A 12230-nucleotide genomic window follows, 5' to 3' on the forward strand; every position below is an offset into this window, starting at 1 on the left:
GACCCTTCTCACATCCCACCTCCTTCTTCAGGTACTGCTCGCTAATCTATGCACAGCATGTGATCTAAGCAGATTCCACAATCCTCAGAAGGGATACATTACTCACCGTAATCGTATTTCTGATGCTTGTATCTGCTTAGATTCACATGCGACCCACCCTTCCTCCCCTCTGAGAGAAGCCGCATGGATGCTTGTAGTCTTACCTTTCTATCTATCTGCTTGGATTATCTGTACTCGCGCTACTCCTAATGCTACCTCATGTCAGAAAAAATACTATCTGAGGATCCTAGACGCGTGGGGGATCTTGGGTACAGTGGATGTCACACTAGGGATAGTATTACTGGCTCGCCCTGTGTCGACGCCCATTTTTCGAGTTTCGAAAAACAAACTGTAATACTCCGTAGCTTCCACTAGATGTCGGCCTATGCACAGCATGTGAATCTAAGCAGATACAAGCATCAGAAATACGATTACGGTGAGTAATGTATCCCATATATCACAGGGACAATATAGAGGTGAAAATAAGTCTCTACCTGGTGAATTGAGAGATATTAGGAAGTTAGAGTGAAGTTTGTTTTTTGGACAATGTAGCAGTTAAAATGAAAACTTCGGTTTTGCAAGAAAAGGAAAATGTTACTTACACTAAATTATCTAGGCTGTATTGTTAAAGAGGAACACAGTAAGCTCCAAACTTGATTTTCGAGGTCAACCTTGTCCCCGCAGTGCTCAACCCCAACAATAAAATATATGGAAATTAGTTTGATTACTCCAAATATAACTAAGGGCTTAAAATGTACACCAGACAAAATTGAAAAGAGATGGCGCTAGCACTTAAACATTAAGGACAGGATACGAGGATAAGTCTAACAGTTTCAGCAAGTTACCCGGGTATAAATATGACTACTTAGAGAATGGGATAAGGACAAAGGCAAGACAAGATAAGCTATTTGTTTCTATGGGGGTGGGGATTATAGTTAAGTCCACTTTTTGGTTTTGGGATTTTTGGACAGTCAACAGGGTCTGTTCACCACACAGCGGTGCGCCTGGCCAGTGTCAGCTGGGCAAGGTCTGGTCACTGGGTAGCGAACAGCTGGGAAATTCGGATCACTGTTTGGCACAGGTACTGCTGGATGCAGTCAGTGGTCAAGCAGTTAGCAGGCAGCAGACCGGTCTGATTTCAGGATGCAAAAGGTACCACAGCCTTCCCATTTTTAATGGGAGATTAGTGGGTTGATTCTGGATCACTGGCCTTGCTGGGATAGGAATCAGCTATGCTTAGGTTCTGCAGTGGGCTTTGGAGTAGGGTCAGCAATGCTTTGACCTTGTAGTTGGAATCCGCAAGAGGAATGGAGCAGATCAGGAACGCAGCACAGGAACTTCAGGAAGAGTGTGTCTAGAGTCCTGTCATGGACTCTTATTTATAATGCATAGTGACATCATAGACTTATATGGCTGGGCAGGCTTAGCGAAACACACCTCTAACCCACTGGATTGGTTAGGGGTGCTATTCCCTACCTCGCTCTCAGCTGGTTGGATTTCAGGGGCTGGATGTCAGATTTATGATGTGAGTTTTACAATGTTCAAAAATCTCCCACAGTTACTTTAGCTAAAATCGATTTTGCCACAAATGGTACATTTATACAGTTGAAGTCTCTTAGCAAATTACATAAACAGGTTAAATCTTTTATGCAGACCATTGCAGTCCACTCTTCAATCTGTGCGACATTATTTTGTACGTTTAAAAATCTTTGGTAATTTTCAGTGTGAAATGTTCGGCCTAAAATTCGAGGACTTTACGCGTGCGTACATACTATCATGAGGCCTATTTCTGTAAAATTTTAACATTCCATCATGTGTCCTTTCCCCATGATTCACATTCTTCTGGCGTTCGTGTCCCATACATGCTATTGACAGCGAAGACCTCTTATCTGAAAGCCACAAAAATCACATTTAAACTACCATATTTTTACATTTTTGCAAAGTCCTGTTGCAAAGATAACCGTCTTCAAAGTTTCTTAATAAAATAGTCTTTTGAAACAAATGGGAATCCTTTGTCCTACACTGGCCCATTTTTTTCCTTTTCAGCTGCCACCAACTGTCACTTCCCCAGAGGGAGGATGGGATTTTCCCAGCTTAATTGAAGGTTTATTGCCCCTTCTCCACTTCGCACGTCCGTGTCCTGGAAATTCCATTATAGAGAGCTCAGTCCAGACCAGATTTTGTCCAACCTAATCATTATCACTGGGGTGTTAGTATCTACTAAGAGGGCCCCTTTTGTTTCGGTCATCCTTTCAGCAGAAACCTGCCTTGGGCTCATTACTCCTCCAGTGCAGCCACTGAAGTTTAATTTACTTGTATTTATTTTTGTTTTGAATTGGAAGTAAATATGCTGAATAGAACCATTTCATACATTTTAGTTTCACAGTACAATCCCTTTTCACAATGCTAGGCAAGAAGTTTTTTTTTTTAACCTAGGACTCGCAAACAAGCATTTTTCTCCTTTAGTTTGCAACGCCCATTTGTACACGTGGTGCAAGCTGCTAGCACTTTGCTTTCAAATTCGGTTTTTGACTTTCCAACTAGATTCCCACACTGTTTTGCAGCTATAGTTATTTTCTTTTAGGCAGTGGTTTATTTGAACCACCTATGCACTGAAATTGACAAAGCCCAGAGCTGGTGTTCCTTAGAATAACTGATCCTTGACACTTTAACTTAAAAGTGAAGCTTTTTCCTGTGTCGTGGCAAATGGAGTTTGTTTGATTTTTCTCAGATTTGGTTTGACAGAGCCTGTCATTCAGGGGTCATGCTTGGTTTTGCTGAAGCACAATGGGGATATGAATGGGCATGGCAGAGCCTTATTACTAACAGTAGTTTGAGGAAGAACAGATAAAAATAGCATCAGAGCAGCATCATTTTAAGATAAAATACCCCCTTTTCAATGGGGACTTTGGGCTGGCAGCAAAGCAGCGCTGCTTTTTCACTCTATTTCTTTTGTATATGGAAAAACACATTGGCAGGCCTCCTCAGTGTGCCCCCTTGTTCCAGCCTGCCCAATATGTGCTTGGCAAGATGGTGCATCTATCTTTTTGTCGCAGGAGCCAGTGCAGCCATTTTGCTGGTGACTGTAGATGCGCAGCTTGGTGATGTGGGGGGAAGTACTGCTGAGTTCGGTCAATATAGCCCACACTAGTGAAAACGTGAGTAGCGTTCAAGTTGCACTTCCAGAACGTTGGTACTTTTGAATCTAACCAGGCAAATTGTAGTATAATTCAGATAAAGCACATACAAATTAAAATACCCAATTTATAGAACCATACTGTTAGTATAAAAGTCAATTTTTAAGATCCTCAATATTCCCTTATTCAAAATAAGCAGAACGTTCTTTGCAAGACTAACAATTTCAATGTAACTGTGCAATAGGTTTCAAAGCTTACACAGGACCTGTCAGTGCAAACAGTTCTCTAATAATATGCTAACTCAAGCAGACCAGCTTTCAGGGATCTTTGTCAAGTCTTCCCTAAAGAGTATTTTGAAGGTAATTAATGTCAGGATTCAGCTTGGTGGGGATGAGTAAGTCTGCTTTAGCGTTTGCGTCAATGGTTTTTCTGATCTTGTCAACAAAGAAGCTGTTGATGGCAGTAGGTTTCTCGATGGAAGGTGGTATGGGAGGGGGTTTATGTACTGCTGGATAATTTTTTAAGCGAACATTGCTTTTGCTGTTTTTTAGCTACAGTGTTTGTGTTTTGGGAATGCTTTGATGTGGTAATAATTTGCTTGGGAATGTATTGTTGGGGTCAGATGAGGCTTTGTCATCAAAAGCAATAGAAAAACGTGATGCAAGTCTGCTTTTGCTGAAGCGTTTTTAAGTGTACCAGGGTGCAGTTGGCTTGGTTCTGATGGTTTGTCTTTTTTGGGGGCATGTAATGCGGTTTTTACTTCAGCGTATTGAGTACTTCTAGCTTGAATGGTTACCTTCATGCATTACTTTTTATTTTAACGAAATGGTGAAGACATTTTATCGCAGTCGTGATCTTTGTAAAACTGTGTCCACATGAGCTGCAACGAGATATTTAAATAGGAGTGGTTCTATTTTATTTTGTCAAAAATGGATCTAGAAGAAATTAACTGTCTCTATCTCTTTTAGCTGAAAATATCGGCTTTTGCTCAGAGCTACAATGAAGTGACTGTAAAATCCTCACACCCAAAAATGTTTATTTTGTTGTTTTATTTTTTTCTCCACTGAATACAAGTGGGAAAGGGTGATTGAGTATGCATAGGGGATATAATGACAAAAGAATAAGACAGCAGATACTTATTTTCTTTTAATCTTTCTTGGTTTAGCAAATCCATATTATGGCCGAACGCAATGTTCTCCTCAAGAACTTCAAGCATCCGTTCCTGGTGCGGTTATACTACTCCTTCCAGACACCAGAGAAACTGTACTTTGTCTTGGATTACGTCAATGGAGGAGAGGTAAGCAACTATATCCAGTGTTCTCAGCCTTTAGCAATCCAGCTTTTCGACCACATGGCATATCCAGAATAGTCCACGATGAGGGCTCATGGGAGTCCTAGTCCAGGACATTTGGAAAGGTACAGGGTGTCCCTTACTCTATATGGATGGCTTACTTAACTCTAGGACAGCCCATCTAACTTGGCATTGCCAAATGTTCATCACACAGCACGGACACCAAAACTATGCTCTTACCTTTTAATATATTCCCTGAACTTCCAACTTTGAATAGCTCTGCTATTGCATGTAAGCCTAACCTCCACCCTGGTAGTAAATGGTTGGCCACACTCCCTATTAACACCATTTCCCTCTTATCAAAATCTACCTTGTCAACAGTTACAGGATATAACCCCTCCAATACACTTGATCCAACAAAGACCCATTACCCCCTACTCCTATGACGTCTGACCTAGTATAAGGCTTTGTGCCACAGCTCTTTTAGTTCACAGCTAATTTGCCTACAACAAATCCACCTAGTCCAGAATTGATGCCTTCTTAAACAGACGCAGCGCTTTACACCAGATAGTATTTGTATTTTGTTTATTTGTAACGCGCACCGTCTGGCCCAAGGGCATCAGGGCGCAACTTGAGCAAAGCATACATACATATAAATCTTATATACATACATAGTTATAAACATGAATAGAAGCAGACCTAGGTATATACATTAATTACACTGGTAGTTAACAGGTGAGGCAAAGACGGAACAAGAAATATACAAGGAGCAGAGATCAGGGGTGATGTGTGGTAGCAAAGTGGAGCAATAGTCATAGTTACATATGCTGTGTTTAAGAGATTAACAAAGTAGCCGGCGACATCAGGCTAACAGGCTAAGGCGTATATCACAAGTCAGGAGTGCCTCAGTTCTGATCGAAGAGCCAGGATTTCGTTTTCAACTTGAAGGTGTTGAATGAGTTTTCAGTTCTAATGGTGACAGGGAGAGTGTTCCAAAGCTTGGAGGCTAGGACAGGGAAGCTCGTTCCCCCTGCTTTTTGGAGTTTGAAACTTGGAATCGACAGGCTATGGATCTGTGCTGTTTGAGGTCGGGTGGAGGAATGGAGGGAGAGCCGGTTGCAGGGGGGGGGGGGTTGTTGTCGAGGCATTTGTGCGTGAGGGCAAGAGTTTTCAATGAGATTCTCTGCTTGACCGGAAGCCAATGTAGGTTAGTTCTGGATTTAGAAATGTGGTAGTTTCTAGGAATGTTTAGGGATGCCCTAATGTCATTGTTCTGGGTGACTTGTAGTTTATTCAGGTTCCATTGGCTAGTCCCTAAGTAGAGGGCACTACAATAGTCAATTTTAGACATAATGAGTGTTCTAGCTAGGGTGACGCTGTTCGGGGTAGTCAGAAACGGTCTGCACGCTGCAATAAGTTTACAGGTGGCAGAGGCTGATCTGACTGCATTTGTTTGACGAGACAAGGATAGAGTGGCATCAAGGTAACAACCTAATGTTTTTGTGTCTTTGGAGACTTTGATGGTATTTCCATCTATGATAAATGACTGGTAGGGGTCTAGTTTGCTAAGACGCTGCGAGGAGCCCAAGATGAGGAGCTCCGTCTTGTCATCCTTGAGGCAGAGTTCATGTTAGGCCATCCAGGCCTGGATGACCAGATAAACATTGTTCAAGGCCTTGGTGTCAACTAAATAGTCGCCACTGATAGGGATGAGTATCTGGGTGTCGTCAGCATAATTGGTATAGGAAACACCCAGATAATCAAGTGTATCAAAGAGCAGTTCTGTGAAAACGTTAGAGTGTAGGTGACACGCAAGACCCTTGGGGAACGCTGCAGTGAATTGGAGCGGGGTCAGTGGCTGCGGAGGGTGAGAAGACCCTCATGGATCTGTTACTCAAAGGATTTGATCCATGCCGTGGCGGAGTCTGAGAAGTGGGCAGCAGAGTGAAGGTGCCGGCATAAGATTTGGTGGTTGACCAGATCAAAAGCCGCAGAGAGGTCTAGAAGAACTAGCATTTCCAGTGTTCCATTGTCTTTCAAGACCTTAATTTGTGTTTTTAGATCTATTAGAGCCGTTTTAGTCCCGTGTCTAGGGCGGAATCCAGATTGTCGTAGACCTAGGAGATTATTAGATTCCAAGTAGTTTTTGATCTGTAGGTATGCCGCAGGGTCTAAGATCTTGAGCAAGAATGGGACAGTAGTTATGGGTCGGAAGTTAGTGGGAATGCCTGAGTCTAAGGATGTTTTTTTAAGCAAAGGGATCACCCATGCGTCCTTGAGGTTGTCAGGGACAGTGTCTGTTTTAAAAGAAGAATTAATGAAGGCCGTGATGAATGGGGCCAAGTCGTGGGTAGATTCCTTAATGATAGGAGCAGGGCACGGATCTCCTTGGCAGTTTGAAGGTTTGATTCTCTTGATAATGTCTTCAACCTCAGCAGTAGTGAATGGGGCGAAGGCGAAAGGTTTAATAATGGGAGAATCTAGAGGGACAGTCCTAACGGGTGTGGGAGGGCAGTTGTCCAGCTTCAGACTGTCTTGTTTGTCTTTGATTTTAGATTGTAGATTAGACATTTTATTCAGTATAGAGGACTGGATATTAGCACACCATTTACTGTCTTTAATGCAAGTGTCAGGAGGGGGAGCTGGAGATTCCAGTTCTTTCAAGATCTTACAAAGTTCATTTGTGTTTGAGTCTGCTTGCAAGATGCGGTTATTAAGGGACTCCTTTTTGGCAGTGATCATGGCATCTTTGTAGGAGAGGGATGCAAGGATAAAGCTGTCTTTATGTTCATCAGAAGGGTGATTTTTCCAGCGATTTGCCGCGCAACGTTTAGCTTTGCAGAGCACTCTTAACTGAGGTGTGAACCAAGAGTTGAGGTGTGCACTTGGTTTAGACTTCCTGAGTTTGATGGGGGCGATAGAATCTATAGCCGTGAGCATACTATGATTGTATCTGCTAAGGTGGTAGGGTCAGGACAGGTATGTGTGGCAGCATTGAGAGAAGGGAGTAGCAATGGTAGAAGTTTCTCCTTGGTTATGTCCCCTTTATTTCTGGTGGGGGAGGGCTGGAGCTATTAAGGTTGGGGCACGCAGAGCTGCTTCAATATTAAAGGTAATGATGTGGTGGTCAGACCATAAACGGGGGGTATTGGAGAGGACCTTGATATTACAGTTAGATACGGCAACCAGTCAAGAGTCCTACCTTTTAGTATGAGTGGATTCTTGAATGTGCATGGTGAAACCGAAGTCAGTTAGTAGTGGTGATAGTTATAGTATGTTACTTAACAGAAGCTGTTTACATAGGTGTGCCAGCTTCCAGACAGCCTGTTGCAGTTGCATAACTCATGCAATCATTTGTGTTGTCAATTGTTTGGGCACAACCAAATTGCAGGGATGTGCAGAGCGCAATCTTGTATTGCAATGGCAAGACAGACTGGGGCAGTTTATGAAACAGTGATGCAGTGGCAAAAATATCCCAATTATGGCTACCTCAAATCATGCCTTAGTGGCTGGGGTAGACAGTGTTGCCCGTGTCCTGATCCAGTGGCGTCTCATGTGCCCTGGAGGATGTTGCTCTTGTCCTCTTGTAGGCAAGTCTTGCTTCAGTTTGCTCTGGTGTCTTGTGTACCATGGAGGATGTTACTCTTGTACTCTGGTCAGCAAGTCGTTGTTACGCTCACCTGGCTCACACAGAGGCATCGATCTGGACTGGACTGCTGCGGTCTCCACCAATGTGACGCGTAGGGCCGAGATGACGGACTGGACTGGCCCATCTAGCTTCGTTTGCTTGGCCCGTAGGAATATTCTTCTGATGATTTGAAAAGATGAGCGCTCCATCCTGCATTGACCGCAGGGGCGCGTAGGTAACCAGTTGCTTCACTGGCTCTAAGGAATTGGTGAGTTCCAGGACAATATTGACTCCGATGTTCCCGGCCAGACGCCATAAGTATGTAGTTCGTAAGAGTTCAAATGCCTGACTTTCACTCTTGTCCGATTCCTTGCAGGTTGCAGCTTGACCCTACTGAAGAGTTCCTCGTGGCAACCGGTAATGTTCTGGTAAGGATTTGTATTATCCAACACAGTTCGATAAAATAATGTCCATATGTAACCTGTTGCTTTCTCCCTTATTCAGGCGCTGAGAGAAAGTATGTAGTCTCTGGGAATGATGCCTCCGGCGGTAAAATCAGGTAAGTCTTTTGTGGTGAGGAGGGTTCCCCTTGTTAGTCCCTTGTTTCACCTTGCTGTCCTTTTGTTTCCCCTTAGGGGCCGGGGTTCGGCTAGGATGCAGTGGAAGCTGCGCCGACCCGTGAAGAATAGTACCCCCTGTGGTAAAATCAGGTAAGTCTATGGGGGGGTATTCCTCTGTGTATTCCCTTGGCTCACCTTGCTGTTCTCGTCTTCTCCTTAGGTGCCGGAGTGCGGCGGTAACATGCAGAAGGATGCAGTGAAATGTGAAGATGCTGCGAAGGACGGTGAGTTCAGCGCGGCACTGCAGCAGGCGAGGCGACGCGCATAAAATAACCTTTCTTCCAGCTCGAAGGCGCGATGGATTGGGAATTCAGGTAAGGATCAAAGGTATTGCTCTTGTTCTAACCTTTTCTCCTTCTTTCTCCCTTTTGCTAGGAGCTCCAAACTCGAGGCGGGCGTGGCAGAAGGCTGGATGCAGACTTGCAGGCACGGTGAGCGTTACGCTGCTGGATGCAGAATAACGCGAGGCGTGTTCTGCTCTTCGGGCGTGGTTTAAATAGCCTCCAAAGTAGTCCCAGGTAAGTATTTCTCCCCAGCCCCACCCGAGTAAAAAAAAATAGTCCCTAGGTAAAATAGTCCCTTCCAAGCCTCGTTTGGCTTGGAGCTCTTGCAGCATGGTCTGGATCAGGTAAGTTTGCAGCATGGTCTGCATCAGGTACGTTTTAATCTATGAGCCTGGCGCCTATGGCACCATGACTGACTCTCCATATGAGCCTGGCGCCATAGGCGCCAGGACTGCACCCAAATAGCCCCTAGCGGGGGTTGTTGGGCTTGCTTGGGGTAACTTGATGCCTGCTTCCGGGGTTGCTGGACTTAGTCTGGGTCCCCGGGGGTGGGCATTGTTGTTGTGTTTCAGAAGCTCTTGATATTGATTTTCGATTTGCATCAGATGGAGCTTTTCCAAGTGATCGTTTTTTGTGCAGCATGTTTCAGTCACTCAATGGCTTCAGCACATTTGAGAAAATGTCGAAGATTGATTGTGCTCTTCTCATGAATGAACTCAAGTAAACTGTAACCTTGCCATTTCCCATATTTGGAGTGGTGTGATAAAAAAAAGTGAATTATTTTTTTATTCCCTTTTAAAAATGCTTTAATAAACACTTTTGAACTGTATAGAGTAGTTATGCATTTCAAAGGAATAACCAACGCATCATTTTGCTTCAGACACTTTTCCAGATTTTGCCCCCTTCTAGTACGTAATGTAGTGAATCGGGTTGAGCGTCAGAAAATGAGGGTGTCCACAAGTGAATTCTTTGCACCCAAACATAGACTACAATCTTGCCCCAGACGAATGAGGAATGCATGCAAAATATATGGTAGCAGTGGGTTCAACTGTACACACACACACACACACACACACACACACACACACACACACACACACACTTTTAGATACACAGAACTGAGGAAGGCTTTTTGAGACAGGTAATAGTTGAGACCAGCATTGGCAAAGCCAATCATGATGACTTATGCAGTTCATTGCATTTTACATTTATAGATGCACATTTGTGTTGGTCCTGTGATTAGTGGGCACGTCGAGAAAGCCAGTCCTCATTTGACTAACATTAAATGAGCTGAAATCCCCTGCTCGCTGATTAAGTCTACCATTGTAAATCAGCAGCTGAGGCACAAAGCCTGCAGCTTACACAGCCTGTTACACATGCTTAGAAAATGTGTGGTGATCTCTGTATTGGCCAGCTTGGCATCACGAGTAATGTTAAAACAAGCCTTCACATCCCAATTATCCTGGGCTGTAACCAATAGTCAACAATACGGTGTAACCCCTAACAATGGTTTAGTGCAGGGACACACTGTGTAGGACTAAACAACTCAAACAGAATTCAGACACATAATCTGAAACAATGTTTTAAAGGCATGTATTGCTATATAACTATATAGTGGACAAAGATGGAAATATTGTTATATCTATCTAGTCAAACACCAGTTTACTAACCGTTCCCATGCAAAGTGGGCATCAACATTCATGTAAACATGATAGTTAAAATGGATGGCAGGACAATCCGAGTCAAGGCCATATACCCATTTCCAGCATCAAAATATGTGAGCAGCATTCATACCTTACATTTATCGCAGGGATAGCAGAAACAGCTGCTCTACTAAATCCTTACCTGCAAGTTCCACACTTGGTAATAGAGCTTATGTTCCATGTATACCTCTAACCTTGTAACCAAGTAATGTTGCCATGTGGCCGGATGGGTACCACAATCCTGTGAGAGGAAGGTAAAGCAAGAGAAAGAAGCAGGGAATAAAGGGACACATGGAGGCTCCGTACTTGGTCCTCTCCTTTTTTTCTCTTCATACTGCTCCCTCAACAAACTCATTTCCTCATTTAACCTCTCCTTTCATCTGTATGTAGATGGCATTCAAATGTTTTTCTCCTTTTCTTCTTTTGAGTCTATGCTTCACTCTACTGTGTTGAACTGTCTTTGTTGTTCAGAACTGGATGTCTTCCCACTTTCTTCACCTCAACCCTTCTAACACTAAGCATCTATTCTTCCCTGCTTCAACTATTCCTCTACACTTTGTCCGCAGAGGTTGTTTCTGGGAACCATGACTGAATAGCGGACAGTCGGATATGAGCGATGGAGAAGGAGGAGGCTAAGAGTAGCCTGAAAGATAGTCTGCGTGTCATCCACGTAACATGGCCAGGGCAGCCATATAAACGTTGAAGAACCAGGGGGATAAGTTAGAATCCTGGAGAACGCCACAGGCTGAGGGAGCTATAGTCGAGAGAAAGGCTCAAAGTTCCACCGGGGATGGGCGGTCGGAGAAGGTAAACCATGCCAGAGCCTGACCTGTGATTCCCTGGGTGTCAGACGTGCAAACAGGATGTTGTGGTTGACTGTGTCAAAGGCAGAGGAGAGGTCAAGGAGAATGAGGAGAGGCAGTGTTGGTGTCGAAATTGGAGAGCAGGTCTTCACAGGTGTTCTGAAGAGCAGTTTCCGTGCCTCTGGATGCTCTAAAGCCAGTCTGATGGTCATGGAAGCAACCAGTAGATTCAATGTGGAGGGTCAGCTGAGAGGCAACTTCTCCAGGAGTTTGCCCAGGAAGGGAGTGCTGGAGATAGGGCAGTAATTTGCTGGAATGAAGTGCTCGGCAGAGGGTTTCTTCAGCAGTGGGTGCTCAAAGGAGTGCTTAAGGGCAGTTGGGAAAAATACCAGTGGAAAAGGAGCAATTGCAGAGATCAGCCAAGTCTGGGGCAAGGGAGTCCATATTGTTAATGGTTTTAGAGGGGCAGGGATCCACCTGTTTGGATTAAGCCTTCATAGACCGGACTTATCTGGTGTGACGGATGAGAGCGAAGAGAGGGTAAGTGGATGGGGGGGGGGGGCTAAGGGAGGCTCTGGTGTTAGTATATGCTGTGGTGTGGAAGACAAGGAGAAAGGATGTCTTGGGTTTTTGTGATGAAGTGTGCAGTCTGGGCTGAGCAAAGGTCCTGGGTGGGTGTGACCGAGGAAGAGGCTGCTGCAGAATTGGTCAGTACTTGCAGACTT

General features: G+C 44.2%; 1 protein-coding gene across 5 annotated transcripts in view; it reads left to right on the forward strand.

Annotated features, from left to right (window-relative positions):
• Positions 1-12230, forward strand: part of SGK2 (serum/glucocorticoid regulated kinase 2) — a 536387-nt gene that overhangs the window by 404242 nt on the left and 119915 nt on the right. For all 5 annotated transcript variants that reach the window (XM_069652333.1, XM_069652338.1, XM_069652336.1 and 2 more), the window contains one exon: positions 4342-4473. In XM_069652333.1, coding sequence (XP_069508434.1) covers positions 4342-4473 — 132 coding nt within the window. The remainder of the gene's footprint in view (positions 1-4341; positions 4474-12230) is intronic.

This window comes from Ambystoma mexicanum, chromosome 3p, assembly GCF_040938575.1.
Source record: "Ambystoma mexicanum isolate Mex_15411 chromosome 3p, UKY_AmexF1_1, whole genome shotgun sequence".
NCBI lineage: Eukaryota > Metazoa > Chordata > Amphibia > Caudata > Ambystomatidae > Ambystoma > Ambystoma mexicanum.